At 41.0% G+C, this 14,575-nt stretch overlaps 1 protein-coding gene across 1 annotated transcript in view; it reads right to left on the reverse strand.

Annotated features, from left to right (window-relative positions):
- Positions 1-13,302, reverse strand: part of MARCHF11 (membrane associated ring-CH-type finger 11) — a 112,402-nt gene extending 99,100 nt beyond the window's left edge. Inside the window, exons 1-2 of the mRNA XM_063082945.1 lie at positions 12,778-13,302; positions 11,433-11,588 (exon numbers count right to left, since the gene is read on the reverse strand). Coding sequence (XP_062939015.1) covers positions 11,433-11,588; positions 12,778-13,302 — 681 coding nt within the window. The remainder of the gene's footprint in view (positions 1-11,432; positions 11,589-12,777) is intronic.
- Positions 13,303-14,575: the final 1,273 nt, after the last annotated feature.

The following is a 14,575-nucleotide window of genomic DNA, read 5'->3' on the forward strand; positions in this document are numbered from 1 at the left end:
CTTGTATGTGACTGGTTTCTTTTACTGGAGAATAATAATCAAGATACCAAGATATGGGGCTAGGTGAGTTTATTATTATTGGGATGTCACTACTACTAGGCCCTCTCAATAGACAGCACTGGAAAACATGAATACTAACCTATGTATATGCACATATTTATAAATATTTCTATATGTACCCATTTGTATCTATATTAAGTAAAACATGAGTTTATACTGATGTATCCAACTTTAACCAAATACCACATGGATCATTTTAGTATACCTTTTTAATCGCCCAGTATATTAGGGTTCTCCAGAGAAACAGAATCAACAGGATAGATGCCTATATTCATATACATATAATATACATATATTTATATTTATTTATATATTTACATATGTGCGTATGTGAGAAGAGATTTATTATAAGGAACTGACTCACGTGACTGGGATGCTAAGTCCTGAGATCCACAATCAGCAAGCTGAAGACCCAGGAGTGCCAATGGTGTAGGTCCAGTTTGAGTCTGAAGGCTGACCAGGAGAGCTGATAGCATAGTTCTGAAAACCTATCAGTCTGAAAATTGGTAGACTCAAGACCCAGGAACAGCCAATGTTTCAGTTACAGTCCAAAGGTAATTTAAAAATGATTTCTCGTCTTGAAAATAGTCAGGTAGGTGCAATTCTGTCCTCCTAGAGAGAGGGCCGGCCTTTTTGTTCTTTTTGTTATTCAGACCGTCAGCTGTTTGGATGAGGCCCATCCACATTAGGGAGGCCAACCTGCTTTACTCAGTGTCCTGATTAAATGTTGATGTCTCCAGAAACACCCTCACAGACACACCAGAATAACATCTGATCAAATGTCTGGGCACCTTGTGACACATAAAATCAGCCATCATATCCAGTTTATTTCCATTACAGTCATTAACACAATCTACAATTACTTAGTTTTTGTATGTATTTGCTTACTTATTTATTATCCCCTACCATCAAATAATTCAAGTTCAATAGGCAGAGGTCCTGCCTGTTTCAACCAACTCTGTAACTCCAGGGCCCAGAAAAGTGCCTGCTAGGCAGTAGTGGTCAGTTGGTTGAATAAATGAAAAATAATCAATAAAAAAGTATTGGTTATATAACTTGCAGTAGAAATAATGAAGATAAAATATTTCAACACTACCCCTGGAACATGAGTAAAATCATCTTCCAGACCAAAAATAAACACATAATAATCCATCACTATACCCTGTTATATTAATAATCTCCTTGCATGCATAATCACTTGATATTGAAATGTTCCCCACAGGCAGTTCAAAGGGTGGTTGGTGTTTTTCCCCTGAAGTTTACTGTTGTGGAGTTTAATCATGTCCAAAATAAAGTAGCATATTTCTTTTTCGAGTTTCCTTTTCTGTAACATATATTACCCTCAGTCTCAGCAGTGTGCAGATCAGGGGAGAAGACAGACGGCAGGCAAAGGAAATTCATCATCCATCCTCATACGTGTTACCAAATCACTCAAAAAGCTTTTAATATCTAGGAGTCTTTCACTCCATAGCTTGAGAACCATTTCACCCAAAGCTACCCAACAAATTCCAGCACAGTTAGTTGTGATCTTGTTGGCTTAGCATTTTTTTACTTCATGCAACTACTTCTTCAGCTGCTGAAAAGCCTCATCTAAATCTGAAAATGAATTTAATAGAAGCTATAGCAGTATGTCAAGGTCCACCATGAAAGACAAAAAAAAGACTATTTGGGAAGGAATTGTAAGGGGGGTTTGCATCATAACTTCTTTCCACTTCCAAGTTTGAGTTTGGACATGCTTCGTCTTACAGAATATGGTGTAGGCAAAGACTGCCACTCTATTCATTGTGTCCTTCTCTCCAAGGGGTTGGAAGTCCCGCTGGGAACCCCCCACCTACTCATCCCCACAAAAAAGATGAGAGTAAGATGATGTCAGGGAAAAAAAAAAGAAATAGACAGATAAAGGATGAAACAAATATTGACTGAATGAATGCTCACTATATGCCTGGCAAATCATGTGCTTTTTTCTACTCTATGCGATTTTTTATTTTCTTTATTTTTCTAAAATTAATAGAGAGGCCACTTACATGCATATATTTTTTTGTTTAAAACTGCAAATACAACATAGAAGAAAAGTCAATACTAGGGAGGGAGTTGGGGGAGAGCAAAAGTACTTCCTGTGGCTTCTGGAATATTCTTCCATAAGAATATAAGTAAAATTTCCTGATATATGTGAGAGATGCTATCCTTCTTTTAAAAAATTTTAAGAGGTTGAACAAATTAAGGCAAGCCTGTGTAAATTTCCTGAAGTAATTTCTTGCTCATTTAAACCATTTTGTAACTCAGAGTCACGACACAACTGAGTTGGGAGGTGACATTTGGCACAACTGCAAAACCATATATAACAAAAGAGTGCCCAGAAGCTTCCTGCAATTAGAGCCAGATGCTCGTGGTGTGGCCCCCTTGTGCCCAAATTAAGCGCTTGGCCACTTGCACATAATTAGCATACCAAAAAGAGAAGCAAAACTAAAAGGCACTTTAAAGCAATGCGATCTATTACTATAATAAGGATATATAGCCCAGTTGTCATCAGTCAAAATGAACTAACTCAACAAGATAAAATCTGGAAAGAAAGCTGGTTTTCAGATAGTAGTTTTCAAAGCATACCACACCCAAAGAAAGGATGGAATAAGAACGGTCTCCTCAATAAGTCCCCTTACAGACTTTGCCTATATGGAAATGTACTTATTGTGTCTTCTCACATGACTGTCTGCAGCCTACATCTACTTATATCAAACTTCATTTGGCTAAATCATGTGGAACAACTGTTGAATTATGAGATATGTTCACAGGGAAGACGTTGTCAAATATCCAAGGAAACAGAAAGTACAAGCCACAATGCAGATTTTCTTGGCCGAGTCCTCTGTGTCTGCCATCCGTTTTCTTGTAATTGTAGGCGATTATCTACTCACCAGTCCATTCCCTGCCATTCTGAAGGGTCGGAAGCATTCTCATTTTGCCCTCGGAGTCATCCCACTCTACTCGTAGGAGGTCCAAAAATAGAAGGAAGCCTGAGTTTCTTTTGTTCCAATCCCTCTAGCAAAACATCAGTCACATCATAGCAAAGCCACACACCAAGGCAAAGCAAGAAACGAGCAAGGAGAAAAGAGCCTGTTCTCTTGCCACATCTCCCTGTACTGGAGTATTGTATTCACCAGTGGAAAATCATTTCTGAAGTTATGTTACAACTGTACATACCACTCAACAAAAAAAAGTCACCTTGTTTTCTGCCAGGTGGCATATTTCACACCAGAAACTTATATCCAGTAGACATTCTTAGCAGGTCATCTATATCCATGATCATACAGCAAAATTCCCAACAAATTATTCAGATTCCCTGAACAAATGCTAGATGAAACCCTTCAACCAGTGGCAATCTCAGAAAAGCCACTGTGCCACACATGGGTAATTCTGCATTCACTGAGTCTTTTTTCATGACATTTTATTTTTTGAAAAGAGCAGATATGTCTCACTGGAAATTCTTTCAATTACAGGTTTTAAAAAATAGATCCCTGTATTACTCTTAAGGCTTTTTCCTGTGGTTTAAAGACCTAAACAGGCAGATTCGAAATAATATTATTAGAAGATCAACTTGAGAACAAGTTGGAAATTAAGAGCCAGTAGATGGTTAATGTGTGGTGAATGAACATAATTTAACTTCCCCAAGTTGTATTTTCACTGCAAAAGTAACATGACCCCTATGATTTTGGCCACCTTACTAAAACACTCACTCATATATCTATTCTTTCTTTCTTACCACAAATATTCATTGAATGTCCACAAAGTGACCAAGAAAATGAATCTCAAGTGAAACTGAGCTGTGTTATATAATTTATTCTAAAACCTGTCCCACTCACTGCTACACTTGTACCCCACTCTCCCCAGAAAGCAAGCTTAGAAACCCCAAGCAAACTAAAATAATGTCACTATAAGACATTCAGAAGGTGACATTCACAGCACATCTGCAGAGCTGCAGAGAGCCTGGGAAGACTTGTTTTAGGGATGGACCTACGAACATTCTCTAAAATGTGTCCCAGGGCTCACTGAGATGAAAGGTGACTTGCTCCAAAACCACTGGGGGCTTATTGGGAGATGTCGCCACCTTCTGCTTCTGACTTAACTAAAGCTACTCCTGGGAATTTAGGATTTGAGTCTGATACAACCAAGAAACTGCTTGGAGAAAACAATGGTTTTAATATTTAATATTAAGAAGTTAATAGCATTTTGTTATGGAGCTAACTTGCCACCACCATTTCTAAGTGATGTAAGTTTATAATGATTTCACTCAAAATTACAGAGAAACATGAAACTTTAGAAACACTTTGCTCATTTAATTTTCTAAGAAGTCATAAAACATTTAAGTCCATACACTACTCCATTTGTTTAAATTACCACTAAATGTTGCTGGGCCAAATCCAGCTCACCACCTGTTTTTGTGTAGCCCATGAGTTTTTACATTTTTAAATGGTATGGGGAAATGTTAAAAAGAATACTATTTCTTGGCATAGTATAATCAAGAATACTATTTCTTGATTATATAAAATTCAGATTTGTGTGTGTCTATTGGGAAAGTAAGTTTTACTGGAAAATAGCCATGCTCATTCATTTATATAGTGTCTATGGCTACTTTTATGCTAGGAGACTAGCTACAATGGCCTTCACAGCCTAAAATGTTTACTATTTGGCCCTTTAGAGAAAAGGTTTGGTGACTTCTGCTTTAAATAATAACAACAAAAAAGTTACCAAGTGAAGACAATTTGGAGTCATGACAAAGTTGCTCTGCCCAATCACCACCAAACCTATTGCCACCCTAACTTGCTTTGACCAATAAATCTACCCATTTCTGCCCATTAGAAGAACCTTCCTTTTATAGGCAGCTGGGTAAAGAGGCAAAGAAAGCAAAGAAGAGAAAGTTGTCAAAAGGGAATCATACTTAAAAAGAGGTAGAAATGTAGGAAAAAAATGTGTGTGGAGAAGAAAGTTCTGGAGATTATCACCCATAGGGTCCACATTGTCTCCAAGACTCACTCTATAAAGGTTAAAAGCAAATACGAGAGCACAATGCCCTAAATGGCCTCCACCCCTTTTACTACTGTCTCAGGACAATCAGGCTTTGAGACAAATTGTAGAGCCATCATGCTTGCAGCCTATACAATAAAAATAAGATGGCTATTGCACTATGCAAAATGTAATTTACATATTTTAATCAGTAGAGAATCATTTATCTGTTCTGTAAAATGCAGGTTCATGTGTTTTAAGAATTAGTAAGCAAATGAAACAAAAACAATTCTAGGGCAAAGAAATTTCCTCATGATGTGTTCTTTGTTTACTTTGTCATTTTTAGTAACCAATAAAATACGCCAGTATGTACATTTAAATATTACACTTAAACATTGTTTTTCAATTATTCAGGCATGGTAATGAAGTCTCCCCTCAACTAGTCGTTTGCTATTAAACTACAGAGAATGTTGCTAGAGCGTTAGAGAGAAAGTCAAAGTGATGGCTCACCATGTCACAAGGTCATGCACATGCAGACATTTTTAAGCAGTGAAATGCAAATGCCTTGAATGATTTCAAACGACAGCATGCAATGCTGATAAAGTTTATGCTCTGATGTTTTCTTAACACGTTATCAAAATCACAGTCAATTTTCAATGATAACTTGTCAGCACCTCCCAGTGCATCAGCTCAATCATCCTAACAGTCAGTTCTGAAGGGAGAAATACTCCTTTCATGACAGAGCCCAGTTTAGAAAAGTAATGACCACGGAGTCCTCAAAAAGTTGAAGTTCTACAAATGCCTCACGAATAGGTCCAGAAGCTATACATTAGAAGGAAAGCCAAGACAAATGACCTGGTGTAGAATTCCCCTCTAATTCAAATGTTATAAGTTTCAGGTTTCTAAAAACACAGAAAAAAATGAAAAATAATCTCAAGTCCTCCTTCCTAGGAGACTCTGCAGTCATTCTTACTGCTCTGAGAAGTCCTGTTACTGCCAGCACATGGTAAGAGTTCAAAGACAAACCAATAAGAGGAAAGCTAATGCAAATGTTACACTAGTGAAAATGTCCAGGGGTCTAATACACCCAAAGGTATGTGGCCATGTGCAAGTCTTGAGCCCTTCCCAGGCAGGTGAGGCAGGCACATATCACTTGTCCTTTCCTCTGATGCTTTGAGTAACCAAGGAGGAGGAAGGAAAGTTGATGGACATCATGATTCCCTGTGACTGATACACAGCCACTACCCCTTCTTGACTGTCCCCCAGTGATCTCTGAGGCTCCCCCAACCTCTCACCTCCTCACAGTTCACATGGAATCAACAGGTGCATTCCAAAGTATAAACAAACAATGGCTGTCTGACCTTGAATAGTGCTGCCCTGTACTGGCCACATTTGAAAGCATCTCATAACTCCAATTCTGAGTAGACTCCAATAAAGACATAAATAAGACCCATGCTGAGGGACATCTGGAGGGTAAGTATGTTTACATGTAGAGAGATCATCATATCTCATTACACCTGATTTTTAAAATACTGATTCACTCACTACTTGTAATAACTAATCTGATCAGAAACTGAGATGGGTTCCCAGAAAAAGCAGGGAGTAAAAACCTAGGGATGAAGAAATATGGAAAGAGGAGTCATTAACTTGACTTGGGCGATGACAGATTGAAGGAAACAAGAGAGAACTGTGAGCAGTGAGCAGCTGAAGGTCCCATCACTTAACTGACTGAACAAGTAATAATAACTAGACCCAATATTAAAATGACACCCACTGTGTGCCAGGCACCATTCCAAGCACTACATATATATTTTTTTTTAATTTATATTTATATTTGTATGTATATGTATGTATGTATGTGTATGTATGTATCTATATATATATGTATGTATCTATATATGTATATATGTATCTATATATATGTATATAAGTATATGTGTATATGTATATGTATCTAATCCTCAAAATAATGTATAAGATAGGTGCCATTATCATCTCATTTTTGAAGATGAATTAACTGAGGCACAAAGAGTTTAAATTGCTCATCTAAGATAACACAGCTATTACTTTCCATTTACATCTATTTTTATATGTTTAGGAAGTGCAGTCTCTTTTACAGCAAGTTTAAAGTTTCCTATATAATACTTCGTCTAGTAAAGGTTATCTCTTCAAAGATTCATATCTTTTGGAAAACTACTAAAAACATTCATAAACTGGAATATAGTTTATGACGTCACCAACATCTCAAAATAAATTTGATCTTTGTTCTTGCATTTCACTAATTTTAGACCATACCATAAGAAACAAAGTAGAATTAGCTTTTACTTGTAAAATATCACTAATGCATCATCTTGGATATGTTAATAAATAAAGTCGATTCTGCAAGTAGGTAGGAAGGTAAATGCATTTTAATTACCTCAAATGTCTTCATTAACTTCTACTGCTAATGATACATCAATTAAGGTTTAAGTGTGCTGTAGAGGATACATCTGTTAGCTTTCTATTGGGTCATGTTCGCTGAGCATCACTGAAATCCTATGAAATGGGGAGGATTAGACTCCAGTTCTCAAAGAATTCTAATCTCAATGAGAAAAACAAGTAAAGCTAAGGTTTTCGACTCACACACACACGTTTCCTGACTCACTGCTCCTTGCTCTTCTCTGCCCCCATCTTCCTGTGAGCACCACGGATACATCACGGTAATAAACATTTCTGAAAGTGTTTGAGGATATGCATCAAGCACCACTGGTGGAGTCAATCTCCCATACATTTTTTAAACCTGCTTTGGTTCAGAGCCCAGGAGGGATGTGATAGTGATGCCCACTAATTAATCTGGACCGAAGGAGGACCAAATGCAGAGACCAGGGCAGGTAGGAAGAGCCATTTTAGCAGCTATCTCCTATGGTGGATTAAGGATGGGCACTCTCTTTAAAAGAAGGGCCAGACTTCAGAGGTGGAGTCTATTTTCTCTTCCCTTGAAGCTAAGTTGATCCTGTGACTTGCTTTAAACAAGATAATGCAACAGACATGTTACTTCCAAGGTTAAGCCTTACAAGATTCTTAATTTCTACTTTCATATTCTTGGAACCCAACTACCATGGTGTGAAAAGCACAAGCCACATGGAAGGAGAACTGGAGGCATCAGTTGGAAGCCCCGACTGAGCTTCCAGCCAGCCAGCACCAAGAACAAGTCAAACGAGTGAGCTATCTTCGATGTTCCTACCCAGTCAAACCTCTGGATGATTACGGCTCCCGATGTTGCCACTTGCACAGAAGAACCTCCCAGCTGACCTCAATCAACTCCAAGACTCTTTAGAGATAATAAATTACAGTTGTTGTTTAAACCACTAAATATTGAGGTGGTTTGTTATGCATTAAAAGATGGTCAAAACCTTTCCAAACCATCTTAAAGACCCAGGCTGAAACCAATTTCAGTTTCTGCTTACCCCAACCTTATTCAGGACAAGTCCAGATAGACCCAGAAACATCAAGATGGCTAGGACAGAATTGAGAAGAACATTTTCCAGTATGGTGGCCAAGACCATGAACCCTGGAGCCAGACTGAGTTGTATCCTGGCTTCACTTTTTATTGGATATGTACCTAGTAGAAATTACTTTTCTGTGCCTCGGTTTCTCTTTGTGTAAAATAGAGATAATACTCCTCAACTCATAGGTTTGTTATGAAGATTAAATATCAGTACCTTTATATGTAAAGCACTTAGAGCAGTGCCTGGCACTGAATGTGTTCACTAAGTGTTCAGTATCAAATCTCTTAATGACGTTATTTGTTCTCAATTCTGTTCTACATCCAAAAAACCACCTGCTCACACCTGTGGGATGGCTACATACTAGGGCAGAACGATACGGAAAATGAAGGGGAAGACCATTTATTCATGGTGCAATTCCTGTCTGATCCTACACCATGAGCCTGGCACTGAATGTGTTCACTAAGTGTTCAGTATCAAATCTCTTAATGACGTTATTTGTACTCAATTCTGTTCTACATCCCAAAAACCACCTGCTCACACCTGTGGGATGGCTACATACTAGGGCAGAACGATACAGAAAATGAAGGGGAAGACCATTTATTCATGGTGCAATTCCTGTCTGATCCTACACCATGAAGAAATGGATCTCTACCATGCCATGAAAGCATGAATGTGATAAATATTAACTCTGATTGGCCACACATCAGCAAAGAAGAAAACTAAGAATCAGAGTGAATGTTCAGTTTTTGGGTCATTCATAACGGAAATGTCAGACAGGTAGCCAAACTGTATCTGAGAACAAGCTATTCCTATGTGTAAGAATCCACACATTGGGAACTTTATAACTGATTTCCGTTCATTAAGAGTACCAAGCTTTATATGTATCTAATGTAGACCTGGAAAGTTATTTCATCTCTGGCATGATCTGAACTATCATTAACACATTCATATCAACTTTGTTTCTAAATATTATTCCCCAGTTCACTGCAACAATCAGATCAGGTTACAGATCATAGCAGTATTTACATATGTCATAATAAAATGTATCCTAAACGTGTTAGTAATACTGGATTAGTTTCTGGTTTGGGGTTCTTTTTGTGGGAAAGAGTCATATCATATATACAGCTTATGGAATTACCTTTGTTAAAATAGTTATTGATTTTCTAAAAAATGTAGCAAGAGACAGTAGTAATCAATTGTTTTTGCTATAGGATTAGGATTAATAAATAGCATTTTTTTCTGCAACCCTTTATTTCTTCTCTATTTTAAAATGGACATGAAGGACCTATTTCCATTTACTTCAAAATTAATCATTTCAAATGAATTAATATATATTAGCAATAAGTTAAAGTTTTTTAGATACCTAGTACTCTGTTTCAGCTCTTAAGCACCTGACCATAGCCCTTCTCATTGGACTGTTTACCAGAACCCCCAAAATCTCCCATTTTTTAATTTTCCCACATATTTCTATTCATAAAATTATTGTAGATCCAATTACACTACCCCATATTCTGGTCTTTGAACATGGTTCCATCTGTTTTGCAAGAGAACTATGAGTATGATAGATCCCTAAATTGATACCCAAGTAGTTCAATCAATTAGAGGTTCTGGGAAAATGTGTCAGGTTTGTACCTATCTTCAGCATGATAGCATCACTCATCCACATTAGTAATACTTCTTATTTCCAAATTATTCATAAGCCTCAGTTCAGCTTGAGAAAATTCATATTTTCATTTCATGCTTGATAATCATGCTTTAAATGGTGACTATCAGGGATGCAAATTAATTGCAAATTATATGAAGGATGTACAAATTAAAAACTATGAAATTTAAATTATTAATACAGTAGTAATTCAGCTTCCAGTTTCCTTCTGCAAACTCTAACAATTTCGCCTATGTTATATCATTCAGTACAAAATGAATGGCAAACCAAATTTGGTAATTTAGACAGAAACAGAAAACTAGATTTTATTACTTTTTCCATTCCCAACTTTTCAATTGTCTCTTCCTTTTCCTTTCATTACCTCCTTTGTCTCTGTGTCTTATGTGTGTTTAACCTTAGACCTTTCTCACTACCAGATCACATCAATTACATACACATTATTTTGCTTTTCTTTAAGATATAAAGAAAACACTTAAAATTTTGTATTTTACATTCCACCAGCGTATTTATACCACCATGAACAATTAAAAAAACAAAAGCCTATTTTTCCAGGACATTTGTAAGTTTATGGGTACTGTGTTATTATGTGATTACATGCAAAAAGAAGTTTAAGAATATACACAGTTTCAGTAGTATTATTGAGAGTAGCTGTTGGGAATACTTCTGCATCCACTATGCAGTTGAACACACCAAGAATAAAAGTAGCCAAAATTTAACTGCGAAAAAACCTGGTATGAAAAAGAAAGCCTGGTTAAGTGAAGACTATTCAGATTAGAAATAATAGGTTCAACCAAAGTTTCCATACTAGTAAAGTTTTGCTTTACTTGCCTCTGTTTTCTATAAAGGGAGCCCATCACAGCTTAAATGCTTAAATTAGCAATATGTCATTAAAATAAATTGTGTAACATTTCTAATTAATAAAATTGATTTAAGTGGCGTACAAGACATTTTATCAATTTGCCCTCTTAGAAACAAAGATGGGTATAATTTTATCAATAAATAACAAATTAACAAAGGAAATATTTGATTAAAATGTCTTTTGAGTTTCTCAGATAAAGTCATGGCTTTCTCAAAGCACATCACTACAAATTCTAAATCTTGGTTTTACTGTGACTTACATAAAATGTTTTTAAGTAGCATAAGTAAATACACTTAAGTAATATACTCAATTAAAGGGCATTCATGTTAAAATTATTTCAGGAAAAATAAATGCCGTAACTATTTACCTGGCAAGGTTGTTTCATTTTAATGGCTATGACATGGTATCTGTAACAGCAGAGTTCACAAGTCCAGGAACCTCTCTCGCTGATCCACTTCAGCAGGCACAGCTGATGTGTGTACCGAACTGACCCATCACATCTGCAGGGATTTAACAGCTCACCCTAAGAGGAAAACAGCTCAGTATGAATATTTGTGTCTGTGTCTCTATTTTAAAAATCTAATGCTTGCTTTCTTTTCTTTCAAAGCCATTTACCTAGAAGGATACAAGCGTCAAGCTCTATACTAGAAAATAAAATTAAAATTTTATACCTCTGATGGGAATGAAACTAAAGTCTTAAAACTATTTCAAAGATATTGCTGAGAGTTATGACAGAAATGTTCTACCAACATACAAAATGTCTGCAAGATATAGCTCCCAGCACCCTTGGGGAAAAGCTGCACTATTAAATCTCTTTAATAACTTTTAAGTGGATGGTCAGATGCATTTCCTCTGCAGTTATTCTTAATCGTTGCTAAAGAAGAAATGCACGGCATCCCAGAAAGCAGCTTGCAATAACATTATGCTTTTATTTTTTCTAAATGTAGCATCATAAATATTGACTTAGTGCACTATATTCCTGAAAGCCTGCATATTCTTATACAATTTCCGTACTTTTGAAAATGTTAAACCTAATGTTTTCTCAGACCACACATTTTGTAGGAGAGATATATTATCCTTTCGTCTGTGTGATTACTCTCATGTCAATTTGCATAAACCTCTAATAGTGTTTATAATTTTAGAATTGTGTTTCTAACAAAACATAAAGAACATTGTTGGCTAAATAGCCTTTTTTCAAAGTACATTCCTGATTCTCTTGCAAAAACTGTAACATGCTTTTCACATCAGTGAGATTAAGTCAGCAAAATTCGTAGTAAGGAAATACCCTGCCCTTTTGGTTGTGACATGACTCACCCCCAGTTTGTATCCTAAGACTATCCGCCTCCAGATACCTTTGTAGAAAAGGGACTTAATCTTACAATCTACCGGTTTGCTTCTACGTACAAGCCAAAATCCACTGAGTAATTCACAAGAGATACTTACGGCATTATTAAAACACCTGAGGAACGTGTGAATGCAAAATCCGGCAAAGAAAAAAAGTGTAGATCAAATTAAACTCTGTACTTGCCACCGGGACATTTTTCTTTGCCTGCACACAGGAGTCCCTACTCACAAGGCAGGACCCGACAAGCCTCATAGGAATCGAACTGGGAGCGGGGTGCGCTGTCCGTGGTGCTGAAAGGTCGACGGTCGCGAGCGAGCCGCCCTGCCCGGCCGGAGCCCACCATGCCCGGGGTCCCGGCGGGCCTCACCTGCTCGGCGCCTTGGAAGCAGATCTTGCAGATGGGCTGGTGGTGCTGGTGCTGGTGCCCGGCGCGCTGGTCGCCGCCGCCGCTGCTGCTGCTGCGGCTACTGCACACCGAGCGCGTCTCGGGCTGGTCGCCGGCGCTCCGCCGCTCGCCCTCCCCGCCCGCACCGGCCTCAGGCTCCCCAGAGCCGCCCTTCCCCGCCGCCGCCGCCTCGGGGACCGCCGCCTCCGGCAGGCGCCTCGCACCTTCCCCGGAGTCTCCTGCCGCCGACCCCTCCTGGCCCGCGGGCGGCAGGGGCGGCGGCGGCGGCGGCTCGTCTGCGCCCCGGCGCCGCGGGGCCACTTCCCCCCGCGCTCCGTCCGGCCCCGCGGCGAGCTCGGCGGTGGCGGGCGTTGCGGGCGGCGACGGCAGGTAGCGCGGGGCCGCAGGAACCGGGGCCGTCTCTGCCGGCGGCGGCGGCGGCCGCTCGGCGTCCCCGCTCTCCGCCCCAGGACCCCGGCTGCCGCGGTGGCCGCCCTCAGAGCTCATGGTGCTGCCGCCGCCGCCGCCGCCGCCGCCCTCCCGCCTGCCCGGCTGGCGGGCCGGGCTCGGGCTGCAGCCAGACGGAGAGCGGAGCCGGAGGAAGCAGAGCGGGAGGGACGGAGTGAGCAGGAGGCCGAGGAGGGGGGACCGGGGCGCCGGGGCGGGGGGCGGGACGGGGAGGGACGCGGCGGGCTCGGCGGCGGCGGCAGAGGCGGCTGCTCCGCGGAGCCGCGGGCCGGGCTCTGACGGAGGCGGCGCCGAGCTCGGCTGCGCGTGAGAGGCGCGCGCGGGAGGGGGACCCGGGAGAAGTTGGGGGGCGGGAGGGAGGGGGTGGGCGGCGTCCCCGGGAGGGGGAGGGGGAGGGGCGGGGCGGGCGCGGAGCCGGGGGAGGCGCGGAGGGGACGGGCCGGAATCGGGGGGACCCCGCGGCTCGCGTCGGTTCCGGGGCGGATGACCCCTCTCCAAACGGCGCGGCGCTGCGGCTCTCGTGCGCCGAGACAGTGGGGGAGGGGCGGGCCGCCGGTCCGGAAACCGTTTACTGGGTGGGCGAGCGCGGGCGGCGGCGCGGGGACTGCGACCGTGGCTGCCCGGAGATCGCCGCCCGCGCTCCCAGCCCTCTCCCTCGGGGCTTTCTCGCGGGTCCCCGAGAACCTTAACACAGAAGTCTCTGGAACCTGTGTCCTCGCCTCGTCCGTCTCGTCCTTCAGTCCTCCCCGAGCCCTCCTCGCTACCTCCCTACGACTGAATATTCCAAGTTATTTGTAAAATATCTTGGTGCCTCAAAGGTAGGAGGGTCATTTCCCGGACTGAAACCTGGTGCCATGTTCTGTGGCTTCTGGTCACTTTTATCCTTGCCGTATAAAGGAAGCAAATGACACCGCCCTTACCGGGGAAATGTGGCTGCAACCTCAGACAATCCGTTTACTCTCCCCGAAGCCAATTTTCCTACAACTCTACCCCCACAAAACCTCTCTGGGACTCATCTTCGGGGCAGGGCTACAGTTCCCCCAGATCTTTTCCGGAATGAACTCCCTGAGCTGCAGGGAACTAGACGGAAAACCGTGTACACGCAGTAGTTTCCAAATTCGTGCAGTGAGAAATCGTCAAGTATTGCATTTACGTACTGCGATGTGTCTATCCTAATCAATTGTAGATTTCAGTGATGCACCACTTTGACGTCTTTGGCACAACTGAGTCGCTCTCAGGGCAATCATTTTTGGCTGCATTTCCTAACTGATGACCCAGGATTAGACAGGCAAAGTAACCTATTCAAGGTTAC

The sequence above is a fragment of the Cynocephalus volans genome, chromosome 2 (genome assembly GCF_027409185.1).
Source record: "Cynocephalus volans isolate mCynVol1 chromosome 2, mCynVol1.pri, whole genome shotgun sequence".
In the NCBI taxonomy this organism is placed as follows: Eukaryota; Metazoa; Chordata; class Mammalia; order Dermoptera; family Cynocephalidae; genus Cynocephalus; species Cynocephalus volans.